The sequence below is a fragment of the Trachurus japonicus genome, chromosome 6 (genome assembly GCF_045865225.1).
Source record: "Trachurus japonicus isolate A0001 chromosome 6, Traja_1.0".
NCBI classification, from domain to species: Eukaryota; Metazoa; Chordata; class Actinopteri; order Carangiformes; family Carangidae; genus Trachurus; species Trachurus japonicus.
Window position 1 is genome coordinate 30,261,931 of NC_140912.1, and position 13,976 is coordinate 30,275,906.

The window sequence follows — 13,976 nt, forward strand, 5'->3', positions numbered from 1 at the left end:
TATGTCACCTTTGTTCTCTGTTCTACGTCGGAGCAGAGGACAAAGGTGAATAGATTCATAAGCCATACCCTAGCCTAGATTATATTAAATAGTGCACTTCGCTTCCTCCCACTCAAACAGATCAGTCCTGTCTGCTGGAATTGTATCCACCTCACAGTAAGTAGCCTAGTCATTTCCTCTCCATATTTTACTGAACTCCAAACTTCCCTAACCCTAGCAGAAGCTCTGAACTGCTCTTTAATTAATCTGCTAAATCCAGGATTTTTGAACTGATATAGTTTTTAAAAATGTTGGGATTTAAGATTCCAATAATGTCATATTGACTGATGCTAAACTCTTGTAGCTTCCTTCCTACCTCAGGCATCTGTTGTAATTTTAAAGGAGTTGCATATTTATTAATTAAAATATTATATCTCAAGAGATCAGAGTCGAAGAAGCACAACGTCAGGTTTATGATATATCTTATCTCAGCCCAACCCCATCTTAATGAGAATGATATCAGTTGCCTGATGGGCGTTGGTTGATCCATTTTGTTCTTATTTAACAGACTTCCTTTCTTGCCAGCTGATCATGGAGTTCGTTAGAATCTTCCAGGCCACCTCCGGCGTGTTTGACAGGATGAAGACCAACAAGGAGCAATATGCTTTCGTTCTGCAGAGGTTGGAGGTCCTGGAAGAATTGTGGGATTTCATCAAACATCAGAGGAAGGACCAAGTCTCTGACAAGGTGAAGGAAAGTTTGGAGAATCTGGAGATTATCATGAATTCTGGTTTTACGATGATCGATAGATTCAGGGCGTCATTCAAGATGAATCAGGCCTTTAAAGCCGGCGACTACAATCTAGAGTTCGAGAACCTGAACAAAAGCCTCACAGAAATGTTTGTGAATCTGTCCGCGGCTCTGCACGTCTACCAAGAGAGGAAGCTGGCGGAGCAGGAGAAGAAGTCGGAGGAGCAGGAGAAGAAGCAGGAGAGGAAGCTGGAGGAGCAGGAGAAGGAGCTGAAGGTGAAGCTGGAGGAGCAGGAGAAGGAGCTGGAGATGAAGCTGCAAGGGCAGGAGAAGAAGATGGATGAGCAGGAGAGGAAACTGAAGGAGCAGGAGAAGAAGATGGAGGGGCAGGATAAGAAGATGGAGGGGCAGCAAAAGAAGCTGGAGGAGCAGGAGAAGAAGCTGGAGGAGCAGGAGAAGAAGCTGGAGGAGCAGGAGAAGGAGCTGAAGGTGAAGCTGGAGGTGAAGCTGGAGGAACAGGAGAAGGAGCTGGAGATGAAGCTGCAGGGGCAGGAGAAGGAGCTGAAGGTGAAGCTGGAGGAGCAGGAGAAGAAGCTGGAGGAGCAGGAGAAGAAGCTGGAGGAGCAGGAGAAGGAGCTGGAGATGAAGCTGCAGGGGCAGGAGAAGAAGATGGAGGAGCAGGAGAGGAAACTGAAGGAGCAGGAGAAGAAGATGGAGGGGCAGGATAAGAAGATGGAGGAGCAGGAGAAGAAGCTGGAGGAGCAGGACAAGGAGCTGAAGGTGAAGCTGCAGGGGCAGGAGAAGGAGCTGAAGGTGAAGCTGGAGGAGCAGGAGAAGAAGCTGGAGGAGCAGGAGAATGAGCTGAAGGTGAAGCTGGAGGTGAAGCTGGAGGAGCAGGAGAAGGAGCTGGAGATGAAGCTGCAGGGGCAGGAGAAGAAGATGGAGGAGCAGGAGAGGAAACTGAAGGAGCAGGAGAAGAAGATGGAGGGGCAGGATAAGAAGATGGAGGGGCAGCAAAAGAAGCTGGAGGAGCAGGAGAAGAAGCTGGAGGAGCAGGAGAAGGAGCTGAAGTTGAAGCTGGAGGTGAAGCTGAAGGTGCAAGAGAAGAAGCTGGAGGTGAAGCTGGAGGAGCAGGAGAAGAAGCTGAAGCTGCAAGAGAAGAAGCTGGAGGAGCAGAAGAAGCAGGAGATGAAGCTGAAGGAGCTGGAGGTGAAGCTGGAGGAGCAGGAGAAGAAGCAGGAGAAGAAGCTGGAGGTAAAGCTGGAGGAGCGGGAGAAGAAGCAGGAAAAGAAGCTGGAGGTGAAGCTGGAGGAGCAGAAGAAGCAGGAGATGAAGCTGAAGGTGCAGGAGAAGAAGCTGGAGGAGCAGGAGATGAAGCTGAAGGAGCAGGAGAAGAAGCTGGAGGAGCAGGAGCTGGAGCTGGCAAGGCAGGAGAGGAGGATTGCTGCACAGGAGGAGAAACTAGCAGATCAGGAGGATGTGCTGCTGAGAGTGGAGGCTAAAATGGCCTATGAGAGCAGAGCGTACTATTGTGTCCTGCTGTGAAGAAGAAAAGTAAAGATATACTTGTATTTTTGTTTATTTCTTAATTCATAGAGCAACATATTGAAATCAACGGCATCTTAAAATAAAGCCAAATAATAATATGGTAAACATATCAAATAACAGAATAGATTCCACTTGATCACTGGAGGTGCAAATACATGTATAAACAGTAACGAGTGGGCTATTAATTCTCTTGTACTGGTTTGTCCTAAACCGAGTAGTATCCCACACCTGTCAGGTTCAAACTCGCTTCAATGCGGATGTAAATCACCGTCTCAATGAACAAATCACATGCTGCTTCTTATTGTGCTTTTTCATTAAATGTAAAGTCTCCTACCTGATCTTATTGTATTTCACAGTTTTATTTAGTCATATTTGCTTTTATTGTTTCAAAATGTGACTTCATTGTTCTGGTATTCATTCATTTCCTTGCCTTTGTAAATCAAGTTGCCTTGTGTCTGAATGATACTGTGGAAATAAACATGCCTTGTCTTGCATAAATAAAAACGGAACATGACAATAAAGAAACAAAGCAGAAAATAAAAATATACTGACATTAAATATGTTCTGACTCTATCATCAGTTAAATAAATTCAGAATATCTGAGAAGAAAATCATGCAACAATTGAATATAATAAACCTGAACAAACAGGTGTTCACCTTCTTATCCGGTGCTAAAATGGCGCCACCCTGTGACAACAGTCGTACTCTACAATAATAACCATAAGGCAAATCTTATGCAATGATCATGATCTGTTTGGGTTTTGTGCACAAAAACAATGCAGATATGATCCGGCAAAGATTGTTTTTCCTTAAGATTAAACACAATTTGTTATCATGGTTACAATAATAAAAACATGTTCAAGCCTGTGGAAAAGTCATGGATAAACAGAAAGAACACAAAATCAGGTATTTAACACTAATATTGAACACCTTTTCTTCCTGTCATCCCTCCTGCAGCCACTAGATGTCACCAAACATATTGTATGCCTCCACTGTGGGGGCAGAGTCTCTGAAGAAACTAAAGTGGGGTGATGGGAGGAGGTGGGAGGAGTCAAGTCCGCAAGTTGTTCCCTCCTGATCTGCACACATCACAGGAAAACAAATGAATGTTCAGAGTCTATTTCTTGTATTAACGCAAAAACCCATATGTATTCTGTGGTGAAAAAGCCATGGGGACCGCAGATGATGTGACGAGTGCCACCCGAGTCACGGGGGCTGCGGTGGGGGAGATGGTTACGGCTCTGATCAGGGGCCTGGTGGTCACCGGGTTGTACACTGAGTTGTACACCTGCATGGGCGACACGATCTGACGCACAGGGGACATGATGTACTGCACAGGTCTGGGAGCTGGAGATTGATACATTGGCATGGAGACGGGCATACGGGCCGGAGGGTTAGACATAGGCATGGTGAGGGCAAAAGGGGCTGTAGGCATGGTGGGAAACGTCGGAGTTGGAGGCATGGTGGGAAACGTTGGAGTTGGAGGCATGGTGGGAAACATTGGAGTTGGAGGCATGGTGGGAGATGTCGGAGTTGGAGGCATGGTGGGAAACATTGGAGTTGGAGGCATGGTGGGAGATGTCGGAGTTGGAGGCATGGTGGGAGACGTCGGAGTTGGAGACGTGGGTGAATACATCGGATTTATGGGTGGGGGTGGAGACGTCTCCGTAGAAGACATGCGTAGATACATTGGGGCTGTATTTGTGGTTGGAGACATCAGGGCTGTAGAGTCAGTAAAACTCTGCTCCTCTTCTGGTCTTGCGACGCTTTCGTAGACTTTGTGCAGAATGGCCCCGTGCTCGATCTGCAGGGCTCCCGACAGGACCTGGAAATTGTCGGAGAGCTTCTCGTTCAACTCTTTGAACTTCTCCTCGTGGCTGCCGGACTTCAGGAACGCCTTGAAAGTCTTTGTCTGGGAGAACTTCTCCATCATCTCCTTGGCAGAAATCAGGGTAATGTTGAGCTCCTTCAGAGCCTCGTCCACAGTGGGAGAGATTTTGCTCTTCCTGTTTTTGATGGTTAGAAGCAGACCCTCCAGACTTTTGACCCTCTGGGCGACTCTCTGGCAGCGCTGCTTGTTGGCCTTCATGTTCTCAACCATCCCGTAGATATTCTGGCACAGAGACAGGACTAGTTCCACTTGATCCATGATGAGCTGTGGAGACAGACGAAGGATGTCGTTACAGCTACCAATATGGACTAATATAACAAATCATCTCAGTTCAGAGATCATTCAAGCTTCTGATAATGAAGCCTCCATGTCCAACTTGGAGGAGAACTTGGGACAGACCCAGAACACAAGGGTTTATATGTCCTATCTACCCTAGGAACACCTTGGGATCTGACCAAACAGAGGCAGAAGAAAATGGATGGATGGATGGATGGATGGATGGATGGATGGATGGATGGATGTCATATCAATATCCCAAAACACTTGAAACTCACATCTACGGTGGCCCTGAGAGCTCAACGCACTGAAACTATAGGAACACACATGCAAAGACTGTGTTTCTGGAGGACACAGCAAAGTGGGGGACCAGGCTACAGACGAATGCTAAGCTAACAGTCCATATGATCAACAACATGTGAATCATGTGATATTGATGTTCTAATAAACCAAACAAACTCAACTTATTATCAAATCCCACTAACAGGAAGCTGTTTGCACAGCTTCTAGAGTCAAGAAGAAGGACAACTAAAGGCCCCAGATTGATCCCTTGCTTTATCGTGTCCCCCGACTGGTCCCCCACTTTATTGTGTCCCTGGAAACACTTCCTGTTGTGTTGAGAGTTTTTGCACCGCATGTGTTGTCAAACTGTCCTGTTTCTGAATTTTTGTTTTGTTTCACTCATTTAAACTCATTGTTATTTTGAATCATTTAAATTAGTAACAAACAAGAAATCTGTGTAGGCCTATATAAGTCTGCATTCCAGTGCTCCCATTAAGCTGGTCTGCTCTCCCTGCCTTTCCTGCCCACCAGAAGCTGTCTCCTTCATCAGCTCTTGCTAACCATTTCCATGTTTTCCCATGTTCCATGTAGTCAATTGTTTTCTTGTCTGTATACAACATCTATTGCACGTCTGCCCCTCCTCTGTTGCTCACCCTGAGGTTTCTCACAAATTTTCCCTGTTAAAAGGGATTTCTTGGGAGTTTTTCCTCTGTCAATGTGAGGGTCTAAGGGCAGAGGATGTTGTTGTGATGCCATGTAAAGTCCTTTGAGACAAACCATAAAAAAATAAATAAATGGGCTATACAAATAAAATTCCCTTGCTTTGCCTGTGTGTTGAGTTCTCAGTGCCACCTTACATCTGACTTCTGACCTACATAATAAGGTTAAGTAACTACAGTCACAGCTTGATGCTCATCTGGCCTCTGACCTACAATTGTTTTTTAATACAGTCACAGCTTGATGCTTCTGCCTGAATCTGTTATCAGTTTTTGAGATGAAGCAATGTTGTCAGTCACAGAGTTAAAGAATTTGAAAAACCACACCTGTCTGAAAGGTGTATTGTTTTTAGGAATGGGAGGGCGGTGATTATGTAAGGTGAGAACTTTCCGCATGTTTCTGGTGAGATGGTAGCAAAAGGACACTGCAGCTTTGTTAACCATTTGAAGCCTGTTTTATGTCCAGCACCGTCCCGACTCCTAAATACCTTTGCAAGTGGTGACCTGTCCACCGGGTGTTTGTAACAGCTGTCTCATGCCTTCAAGCAAACCAAGTTCTTCTCTCTGGCTCCACTTCAACTCGGCGAGGAAACACTGTCCGTGATAATTTGGTACCAAGAAGATGGAAACTTTGACACCCTCTTGATTTCAGATTGTGTTAAATCTTTGCGTTTGCTTCAGGTAAAAGATAAAGAAGTTGTGTTTTTCCACAGAGGCAGGACTGAAATGTGTTGCACGCTGAAATTGCATGAAATCCTTCAGTGCAAATAAAACTAGTTCACAAACCAAGTTTTTATGTGAAAAATTCTCCCACTTTTGCAGCAAAATAAACCTTGATATATGATATCCCTACAGGATTATGTTATATCTCATATAAAAGGAGTTTGGTTAGAAATGATAAAACATATTTTTACCCGTCAGTGGTTGTCGAGATGCATCTGTGAGTCCAGGAGCAGAGACTGCAGCCGGTGGAGAAAATGAAAGAAAATAAGTGTTGAATTAACACACTGACGTCACTTCCCAGCTACTGCAACAAACACAACCCACACACTGAACCTGATTTTCATGTCGGAGTATGTGACAACAACAACAAAAACATGATATCTCAAGAGATCAGAGTCATAGTCGCCAAATGTCAGATTTACGGTTGATTAGTTCATGTTTCTTTATCACGTTCACCGACTGTAACCTGCCTTAACAAGAATCATACCAGTTGCCATTCTTGCCTGATTAGTGTCGGTCCATTGTGTTCTTATTTAACTGACTTAGTGTCTTGCCAGCTGATCATGGAGGTCATCAAAACCTTCCAGATCACCCAGGACCAGCTGTATGACGACGTAAAGGAAAGTTTGAAGAAGCTAGAGATGGTCATGCTGAGGTGGTCACTAATCAGGCCTTTAAAGCCTAGCAACTACAAACTAGTGTTCGAGAACCTGAACAAAAGCCTCACAGACACGTTTGTGACTCTGTCTATGGCCCTGCAGCAGAGGAAGCTGGAGGAGCGGGAGGTGAAGAAGAGTTGAGATGCAAAAGTAAAGATGCACTGTAATCGGTTGTTTTTGTTTTTTTTATTATTTAATTATTCACAGAGCAACATATTGAAATTGAAATTATTTTTTGAAAGCAAAATAATATGATAATAATATAACATCAAATAGGTACAAACTGAATAAATTCCACTTTAACACTGGAGGTGCAAAAACATGCATACATTTATTCTCTTATAGTATACCGATGTTTCATAAAGAGATTATTTTTATTTTCAACAAGCACCAATACAGTTTATATTGGTCTACCCTAAACCATAAGATTAAACCCAATTTGTTGTCAAGTCTGGGGAAGAGTCATGGATAACTACAGAAAGAACACACACCAGTAATTACAGTAAACACTGATACACTGCAAAAACTCAATATCTTACCAAGAATATTTGTCTTATTTCTAGTCAAAATGTCATTTCTAGTCAAAACAAATCTCATTCTACTTAAAATAAGACTCATCACATTAAAAAGTAGCTTGTTTTTAGACACTTTTTACTTATTTCAATCATATTTTCACTTGAAATAAGTAGAAAAATCTGACAGTGGAGCAAGTTTTTCTTTCTTATTATAAACACAAAAAACCTGCTTTCACTGGCAGATTTTTCTACTTATTTCAAGTGAAAATTTGTTTGAAACAAATGAAAATGATCTAAAAACAAGTAAATTTTTAGGTGATGAGTCTTATTTTAAGTGAAAAGAGATTAGTTTTGACTAGAAATTAGACTTTTTGACAAGAAATAAGATTTTGAGTTTTTGCAGTGTATTGAACACCTTTTTCTTCCTGCCATCCCTCCTGTGGCAACTAGATGTCACCAAATATGTTGGGTGTTTTGCTGTGGTGGCTGAGATTCAAGTGAAACTAAAGAGGATCCACGTATTGTTCCCTCCGGATCTGCACACATCACAGGAATAAAAAAAACACATATACGGAGTCTTTTCTAGAATTTACATGAATATGTTCCGGGGATATTTCGCACTGAAAAAGCCACACGGGCCCCAGGGCAGGAGATCAGGACCCTGGGGGTCACTGGGTTGTACAGCTGCATGGGCGACACAATCTGGTACATAGATGTGACGCACACTTGTCTCGCATGTGTGGGAGTTGGGAGTTGCTGAGACATCATTATCATTGGTGTGGGTGGAGACATCAGTGGTGTGGAGCGCCCAAGACTCGACTCGTCCTCTGATTTTGCAACATGTTTGTAGACTTTGTGCAGAATGGCGCCATGTTCGATCTGCAGAGCGCCCGACAGGACCTGGAAGTTGTGGGAAAGCTTCTCGTTCACCTCTCTGAACTTCTCCTCGTGGCTGCCGGACTTCAGGAACGCCTTGAAAGTCTTTATCCCGGTGAATTTCTCGATCAGATCCTTGGCGGTAATCAGGGTCTTGCTGAGATCTTTCAGAGCGTTGCGAACGACGCGGGAGACTTCGCTGTCCTTCCTCTCTACGATGGTCAGAACCAAACCCTCCAGACCTCTGACCCTCTCGGCGAGGTTGAGGCACTGCTGCTTGTTGGTTTTTGTTCTCCCAACCATATCGTAGATTTTCTCACATAGAGACAAGATCAGTTCCACCACCCCGAGGCTGTCCATGACGAACTGTGGAGACAGAGACGCAGGATGTCATTATAATAGTAACACTTATAGAAATATAATTACACACCTGTCTTAGAGATGTTTTATTTTTAGGGATGTGTGGAGGGTGGGGCTTCTGAAAGGTGAGGCCTTTTCCACATGTTAAAGCTTTAAATATTTACAAACTCTTTCATCTTTAGCTGTGTTCCTTTTGTCAGTGGTCACATGTCCACCAGGTTTTTTTTTTATAACAGCTGTCTTATATCTCAGACAAACCAAGGTTGTTTCTCTGGCTTTACTCTCTACTTTCCTACTTTCTAACTCGATAGAGGAAACGCTGTCCGTCACAATTTGGCAACAAAAAAGACGGGAACTTTGGATGACACATTCTTGATTTCAGATTGTAATAAATCTTCATGTTAGCTTCAGGTAAAAGGTAAAGGAGTTTGTTTTTACACAGAGGGAGGACCCACTTTGCAGCAAAACTAGTTTAACTCACACACACAAAATAAATTCTCACACTTTATAATAACAGACCTTATTATTTGATATTTCTACAGGACAATTTAGATCTTATGTAAAATGAGTTAGGTTCAAGTTAATAAAATGTATATACCTGCCTGGGGTTGTCGAGAAGCAACTATCAATCCAGTAGTCCAAGTGGTTATGGTGGATAAATGAAACTAATTTAGGATTTAATTGACTTCCCAGCTGCTGCAAAGACGTTTATCCGAAACTATGTCAAACCTGTTCCTGTCATGTAACTAAGAGCCAGTGCCAAGAAGGTGCCAATTACTCAGGTATCCGCAGGTAACGTGGCTGAATCAAGTTATTGTTGCTGATCCTCTGTGATTGGCTGACTGTTTTCTAAAGTGATCCAATAAAAAAATTGATCAGATTTCAGAATAAAACACTCAGAAAAACCAAATCCTGCAAGTTGTTGGTTGGATGGTGGGTCCAGGTGGTGAGGGGGCAGGGCTTAGTTGTGACATCACAAAGTGACAGGAAGTCCTGACGGCTGGTTTTAAGGCTCAGTTTCTGAATACAGGCTGTGTGCATTTCTCTGTGGACTGAGGCTTTGATACTTTCACAGTATTAATATAGAACCTAGAGCTGCTTTATAATCACACTACACATGGACATCTACCTTTATACTGTATGGAGCTTTAACACAAACATCTACCTTTATACTGTATGGAGCTTTAACACAAACATCTACCTTTATACTGTAAGGAGCTTTAATACAAACATCTACCTTTATACTGTAAGGAGCTTTAATACAAACATCTATGGAGCTTTAATGAATTTTGCAGATGTTTTTATTTTATTTTTATTTTCTTGCTTCTTACTTTTTTTTTCTTCCACAAATATTTCATAAGAGAAGTCAAAAACCATCACAATGATCCAGAGTATATTCATCTTCTGCTCTCAGCATCTGGGCCTGCCAGGCTCCCTGTGGAAAAGTCCCTTGAGGACGCGGAGCTGCAGGTATCCAGTCAGGAGGATGACCAGGCTTTGAGTCGCCGACCACCAGGTGACGTAGTTGAGGTTGGACAGGACCAGGTAGTAATCCTTCCCTTTCCTCATGCGGGCAAAGTTGTAATGACGCCATGCGTGGATGATCTGATTCTGGAGCTTCTGGACGCTGTCCTAAACCACACACAGCACATTTCTATGTTCAAAGTCACATAACAGCATCATAATGTAGTGATGCAGTTATTCAGCTGTGTCTCTGTGAATTACAGTTAATTCTTGGTAAATTAGCCAACAATGAAACTGCATCTCACTTCCATTTACCTTAAAAAAAAGACAGTTGTGGTGGTCTAAACTTAGATTATTTTTAACCTTTATAACACTGGGATTATAAATTAGGTTCTTTCCTAATGTAGCAAAGTGCAGCATTTCCTATTTCCTTCATTTCCAGTGTTTCCTCTGCTGCACAAAGATAAGACAGGAAGTACTTGAACCTTCCTGGGCTAAAGTATTTCCGATCTCCATCGATTTGAAGCACAAAATATAGAGGAAATGTCGACACCTGCTGGACAACCCATGGTACTGCATCAATGGAGAGTTTGCATTAATGTCTTTCCAAACTCTCGGAGACAAATACCTCGATACCAATCAGAGTGCTGTCCAGGACTTTCTCCTCCTTCTTCTCCTTCTCCCCCATCACCTGCGACTCCTCCGATTTATCGTAAATAACGCCAAAGTTCAGATACACCCTGACTGCTCCAAACTGGTTGTTGTGGTTCCCGAGACACATCCGGTAAAATCCTGTGAGGAGGAGGAGGAGGAGGAAGGAGGAAGCTGCAGTTATTGTTTCTACACGGTGTGTTTAAGAGACTGAGGTGTTCGTCGATGACCTCACCTGTCTCCTCTGTCTGGAAATTCATGTGATCGACGGCTTCGTTGGTGGACGCTATGAGAGCGCCGCGTGGGGAGCTGACCGTCACAAACAGCCGGTGGTTGTTGGCCATCCCCGTCACCCACTGCACCTGTGTTCAGACGTTTGGACTCATTGAACTGTAATTGTATCTATCTATCTATCTATTGAGAAAAAAATAGTCATTAAACCCTAATTATGTGATAATGTCTGTCAAGAAATAGCCAAGAAATAGTAATTGCGTAGTAATGTCAAGAAATAGCATAGAAATAATGGCCAATTTCATAGTAATGCCATGTTTTTCATAAAGGCAAATGATAACACATGGTTTTCAAGCTTTGAATTTTTGGAATAAAGGCTAGAATTTTTCTCCACCATGTCTTTGTAATTGACCGTTATTCCTGGGCTATTTCTACGCAATTACTTGTTATTTCTTGGCTTTTTCTTGATATTATCACGTAATTAGCCACCTGTAAATTAAAGGGGCTTACCAAATAGTCATTTGTGTAATGAAGATTTGAAAGGCCAGTAACACCTGGTTGAATGGTTTGACCCATTCGATGTCTTGATCAACAAAATGCCACTTAATTGATAAACAGTGCCAGAACAACAAGCTTCTGAATTTCTTCTCCCAACATCAGAACATCACTGTCTCTAATGACCTTCTCCTGTGGACAAACTGACAGAGCCTGAGAGTTCCCGTGTCTCCTGTTAATTGGATCTTTGGTGTTTCACCTTAGGACTAAAATCTATTTTCCTTATACTGTCTTTTCAGCCATTTGTTATCCTGTAAAACTCAATTTCACTTCACTTAAATCTAGTCCTATGCCACATCAGAGAAAAGAAAGAAAGGGGAAAAAATAGGGCCCAAGTTTACCAATGGTGCAAAGACCTTGTTGTTTTTCATATGCTTTTCTTCTTACAAACAACCTAAAGCTGCTTGAAAATGTGCAAAATGTCCAAATTTTAGGGGTCTCTTTTTAAAATGACTCAAATACCGTCACAGTTTTCCTACCTGCACAAACTTGGGTTTGTCACGATGCACAAAAATGCCTCTGGCAGCCATAGTTTAAAGCAGAGGTCACCAACTCCTTGATGTTTAGCTACGATGATGTTTTGGGAAATTCTTGAAAAGAAAAGTTATGGCTTTCAGTCCATTCTAGTTTGATTCTTTTCCAACTAAGCTTAAGCACTTCATGTTATTCAAATACAGTTAGTCCAAATATTTCAAGTGACAATAAGAAGGTTGGTGACCTCTGCAGGAAACTCTTATCTGGAGAAGTCCAACTGCTGCTTCACCTGAAGGACGAAACACACAAGTAGCACGGACTTGTCTCCGACTGTTAAATTCATCCAATGAGAAACAAAACCACAGACCAGATGAACCTCAGAGGTCTCACCATGTACGTCAGGTAGAAGCTTCCACTCTGATGGGCAAAGTGCCAGAAACACTCCATCCCCGCAGCAGGAACCTCCACCGCAAAGTCGTACCTGTCCGAGCCCCTGAACAACCCGGCGCCGCCCTCGTCCAGCGCCGGTTCGGACTTTCTGGTCCAGACGCCCTGAGAGCTCAGAGCTACGACGAGCAGAGCGTTGAGCAGCATGACGACAGGACTCTGCTGCTTCGTCCTGTTCGCTCTCAGGTATCAGAGAGAAGAATCATTAACCACGACCACAAACTCTCAGTCACAGTGTTTTATAGTTGATACCTTATCAGTTTAATGTGGCCAAAATCATGCATTGTGTTTGGATACTAGAGGTCGTATCCCTCCGCCTCTCGGACTGGTGTCAGGTTACGTCCCAGTTTATCCAGATTCATAGAAAACATGAATTATCTCTGTGAAGTTTTTGTGTGAAGGCTAAAAAGTGTTTTTGTGGAGTCGCACCAACCTCTGATCTTTAATCAATTCACCCTTGAGTCCGAAGTTCTCAAGATTATTTGAGGCCAAACTCTTGTACTATGATGTCCCTTTGACCTTTAGCCATGAAAATGTATGAGTTCATCCTTGAGTCCATGTGGACGTTTGTGCCAAAATTGGAGAGAAAGATTCGTCAAGGCATCTGTGAGATATTGCGTTGGTGAACTGACGGACTCAAGCACATATCCAGGTTGTCCATAAGGTGTTCACCACTTGACCACAGGGACACCCTACAAACAGACTGTACAGTGGAGCTTTAAACGGGAACCGTGCAAGTCGGTTGCTTTTCCACTGTGTTGCTAACCCTTCTCCTGGCCATGTGCATTTGTTTACAACAAAGCCGGCGAGAAAATCGATCAATAGAGCGATACATAACATTAAATATCATCTTCCATGTTACCATGTGTATATCTGTGTAGTCTTATCTGTCATATTAAACAAGAGATTACGGGTTACGGGACGCGTTACGTTTGTGCGGCGGTGTTGCCATGGAGACGAGAGCTGGGACACCGGGTCGGAGGCTCTGATCTTACAAGGTTGGTTTTCAGCCAAGAGACGCTAGGTGGAAGGTAGAGAGCCTCCATTCTCCCTGGAACTAGTTACAAGTCATTGATTTAAAGGGATAGTTCACCCAAAATTGAAATTTCACTCATTATCTACTCACCCTCATGTGGACTAAAGGCTGGGAGAAGTTTCAGAGTTATCCGTGGCTTCTCTGAGTTACAGGGGGTCTTGGCGTAGCAGTGCATGTCCATATAACGGTTGCAAATGGATACCAACTGTCTTCGTAACAAAAAGACACACCAAAAAACATCCAAATACCTCCATGTTGAAATTGTCCCGAAAAAAAAAAAAAAAGTCTATATTTCAAGCTTGTTTTGTAGCGGAAGCTTCTCGAAGCTCCTCTTCCCGGTTCGTCAAATTTGGACAAACTGGGAAGAGGACAGACCCTGGTTCGTCCAAATTTGACGAACCGGGAAGAGGAGCTTCCGCTACAAACAAGCTTGACAAGACAGTCGGTATCCATTTGCAACCTTTATGTGGACATGCACTGCTACGCCGAGACCCCCTGTAACTCAGAGAAGCCACGGAGGACCCTGAAACTTCTCCCAGCCCT

At 43.2% G+C, this 13,976-nt stretch overlaps 3 protein-coding genes across 3 annotated transcripts; 1 reads left to right on the forward strand and 2 right to left on the reverse strand.

Annotated features, from left to right (window-relative positions):
• Positions 1–570: 570 nt before the first annotated feature.
• Positions 571–2,275, forward strand: LOC146986405 (uncharacterized). The gene is made up of 5 exons (XM_085780472.1): positions 571–927; positions 1,027–1,218; positions 1,309–1,509; positions 1,561–1,845; positions 2,050–2,275. The coding sequence occupies exons 1-5, from the start codon at positions 571–573 to the stop codon at positions 2,272–2,274; spliced, it is 1,260 nt and encodes a 419-aa protein (XP_085636598.1). The 3' UTR covers position 2,275.
• Positions 2,276–3,406: 1,131 nt separating this feature from the next.
• Positions 3,407–6,387, reverse strand: LOC146986406 (uncharacterized). The gene is made up of 2 exons (XM_085780473.1): positions 6,357–6,387; positions 3,407–4,432 (listed from the first exon to the last, which is right to left on the reverse strand). The coding sequence occupies exon 2, from the start codon at positions 4,424–4,426 to the stop codon at positions 3,407–3,409; it is 1,020 nt and encodes a 339-aa protein (XP_085636599.1). The 5' UTR covers positions 4,427–4,432; positions 6,357–6,387.
• Positions 6,388–9,974: 3,587 nt separating this feature from the next.
• LOC146986407 (transmembrane emp24 domain-containing protein 6-like) lies at positions 9,975–12,554 on the reverse strand. Its single transcript, XM_085780179.1, has 4 exons — positions 12,341–12,554; positions 10,926–11,052; positions 10,668–10,831; positions 9,975–10,207 (listed from the first exon to the last, which is right to left on the reverse strand). The coding sequence occupies exons 1-4, from the start codon at positions 12,542–12,544 to the stop codon at positions 9,986–9,988; spliced, it is 717 nt and encodes a 238-aa protein (XP_085636305.1). The 5' UTR covers positions 12,545–12,554; the 3' UTR covers positions 9,975–9,985.
• Positions 12,555–13,976: the final 1,422 nt, after the last annotated feature.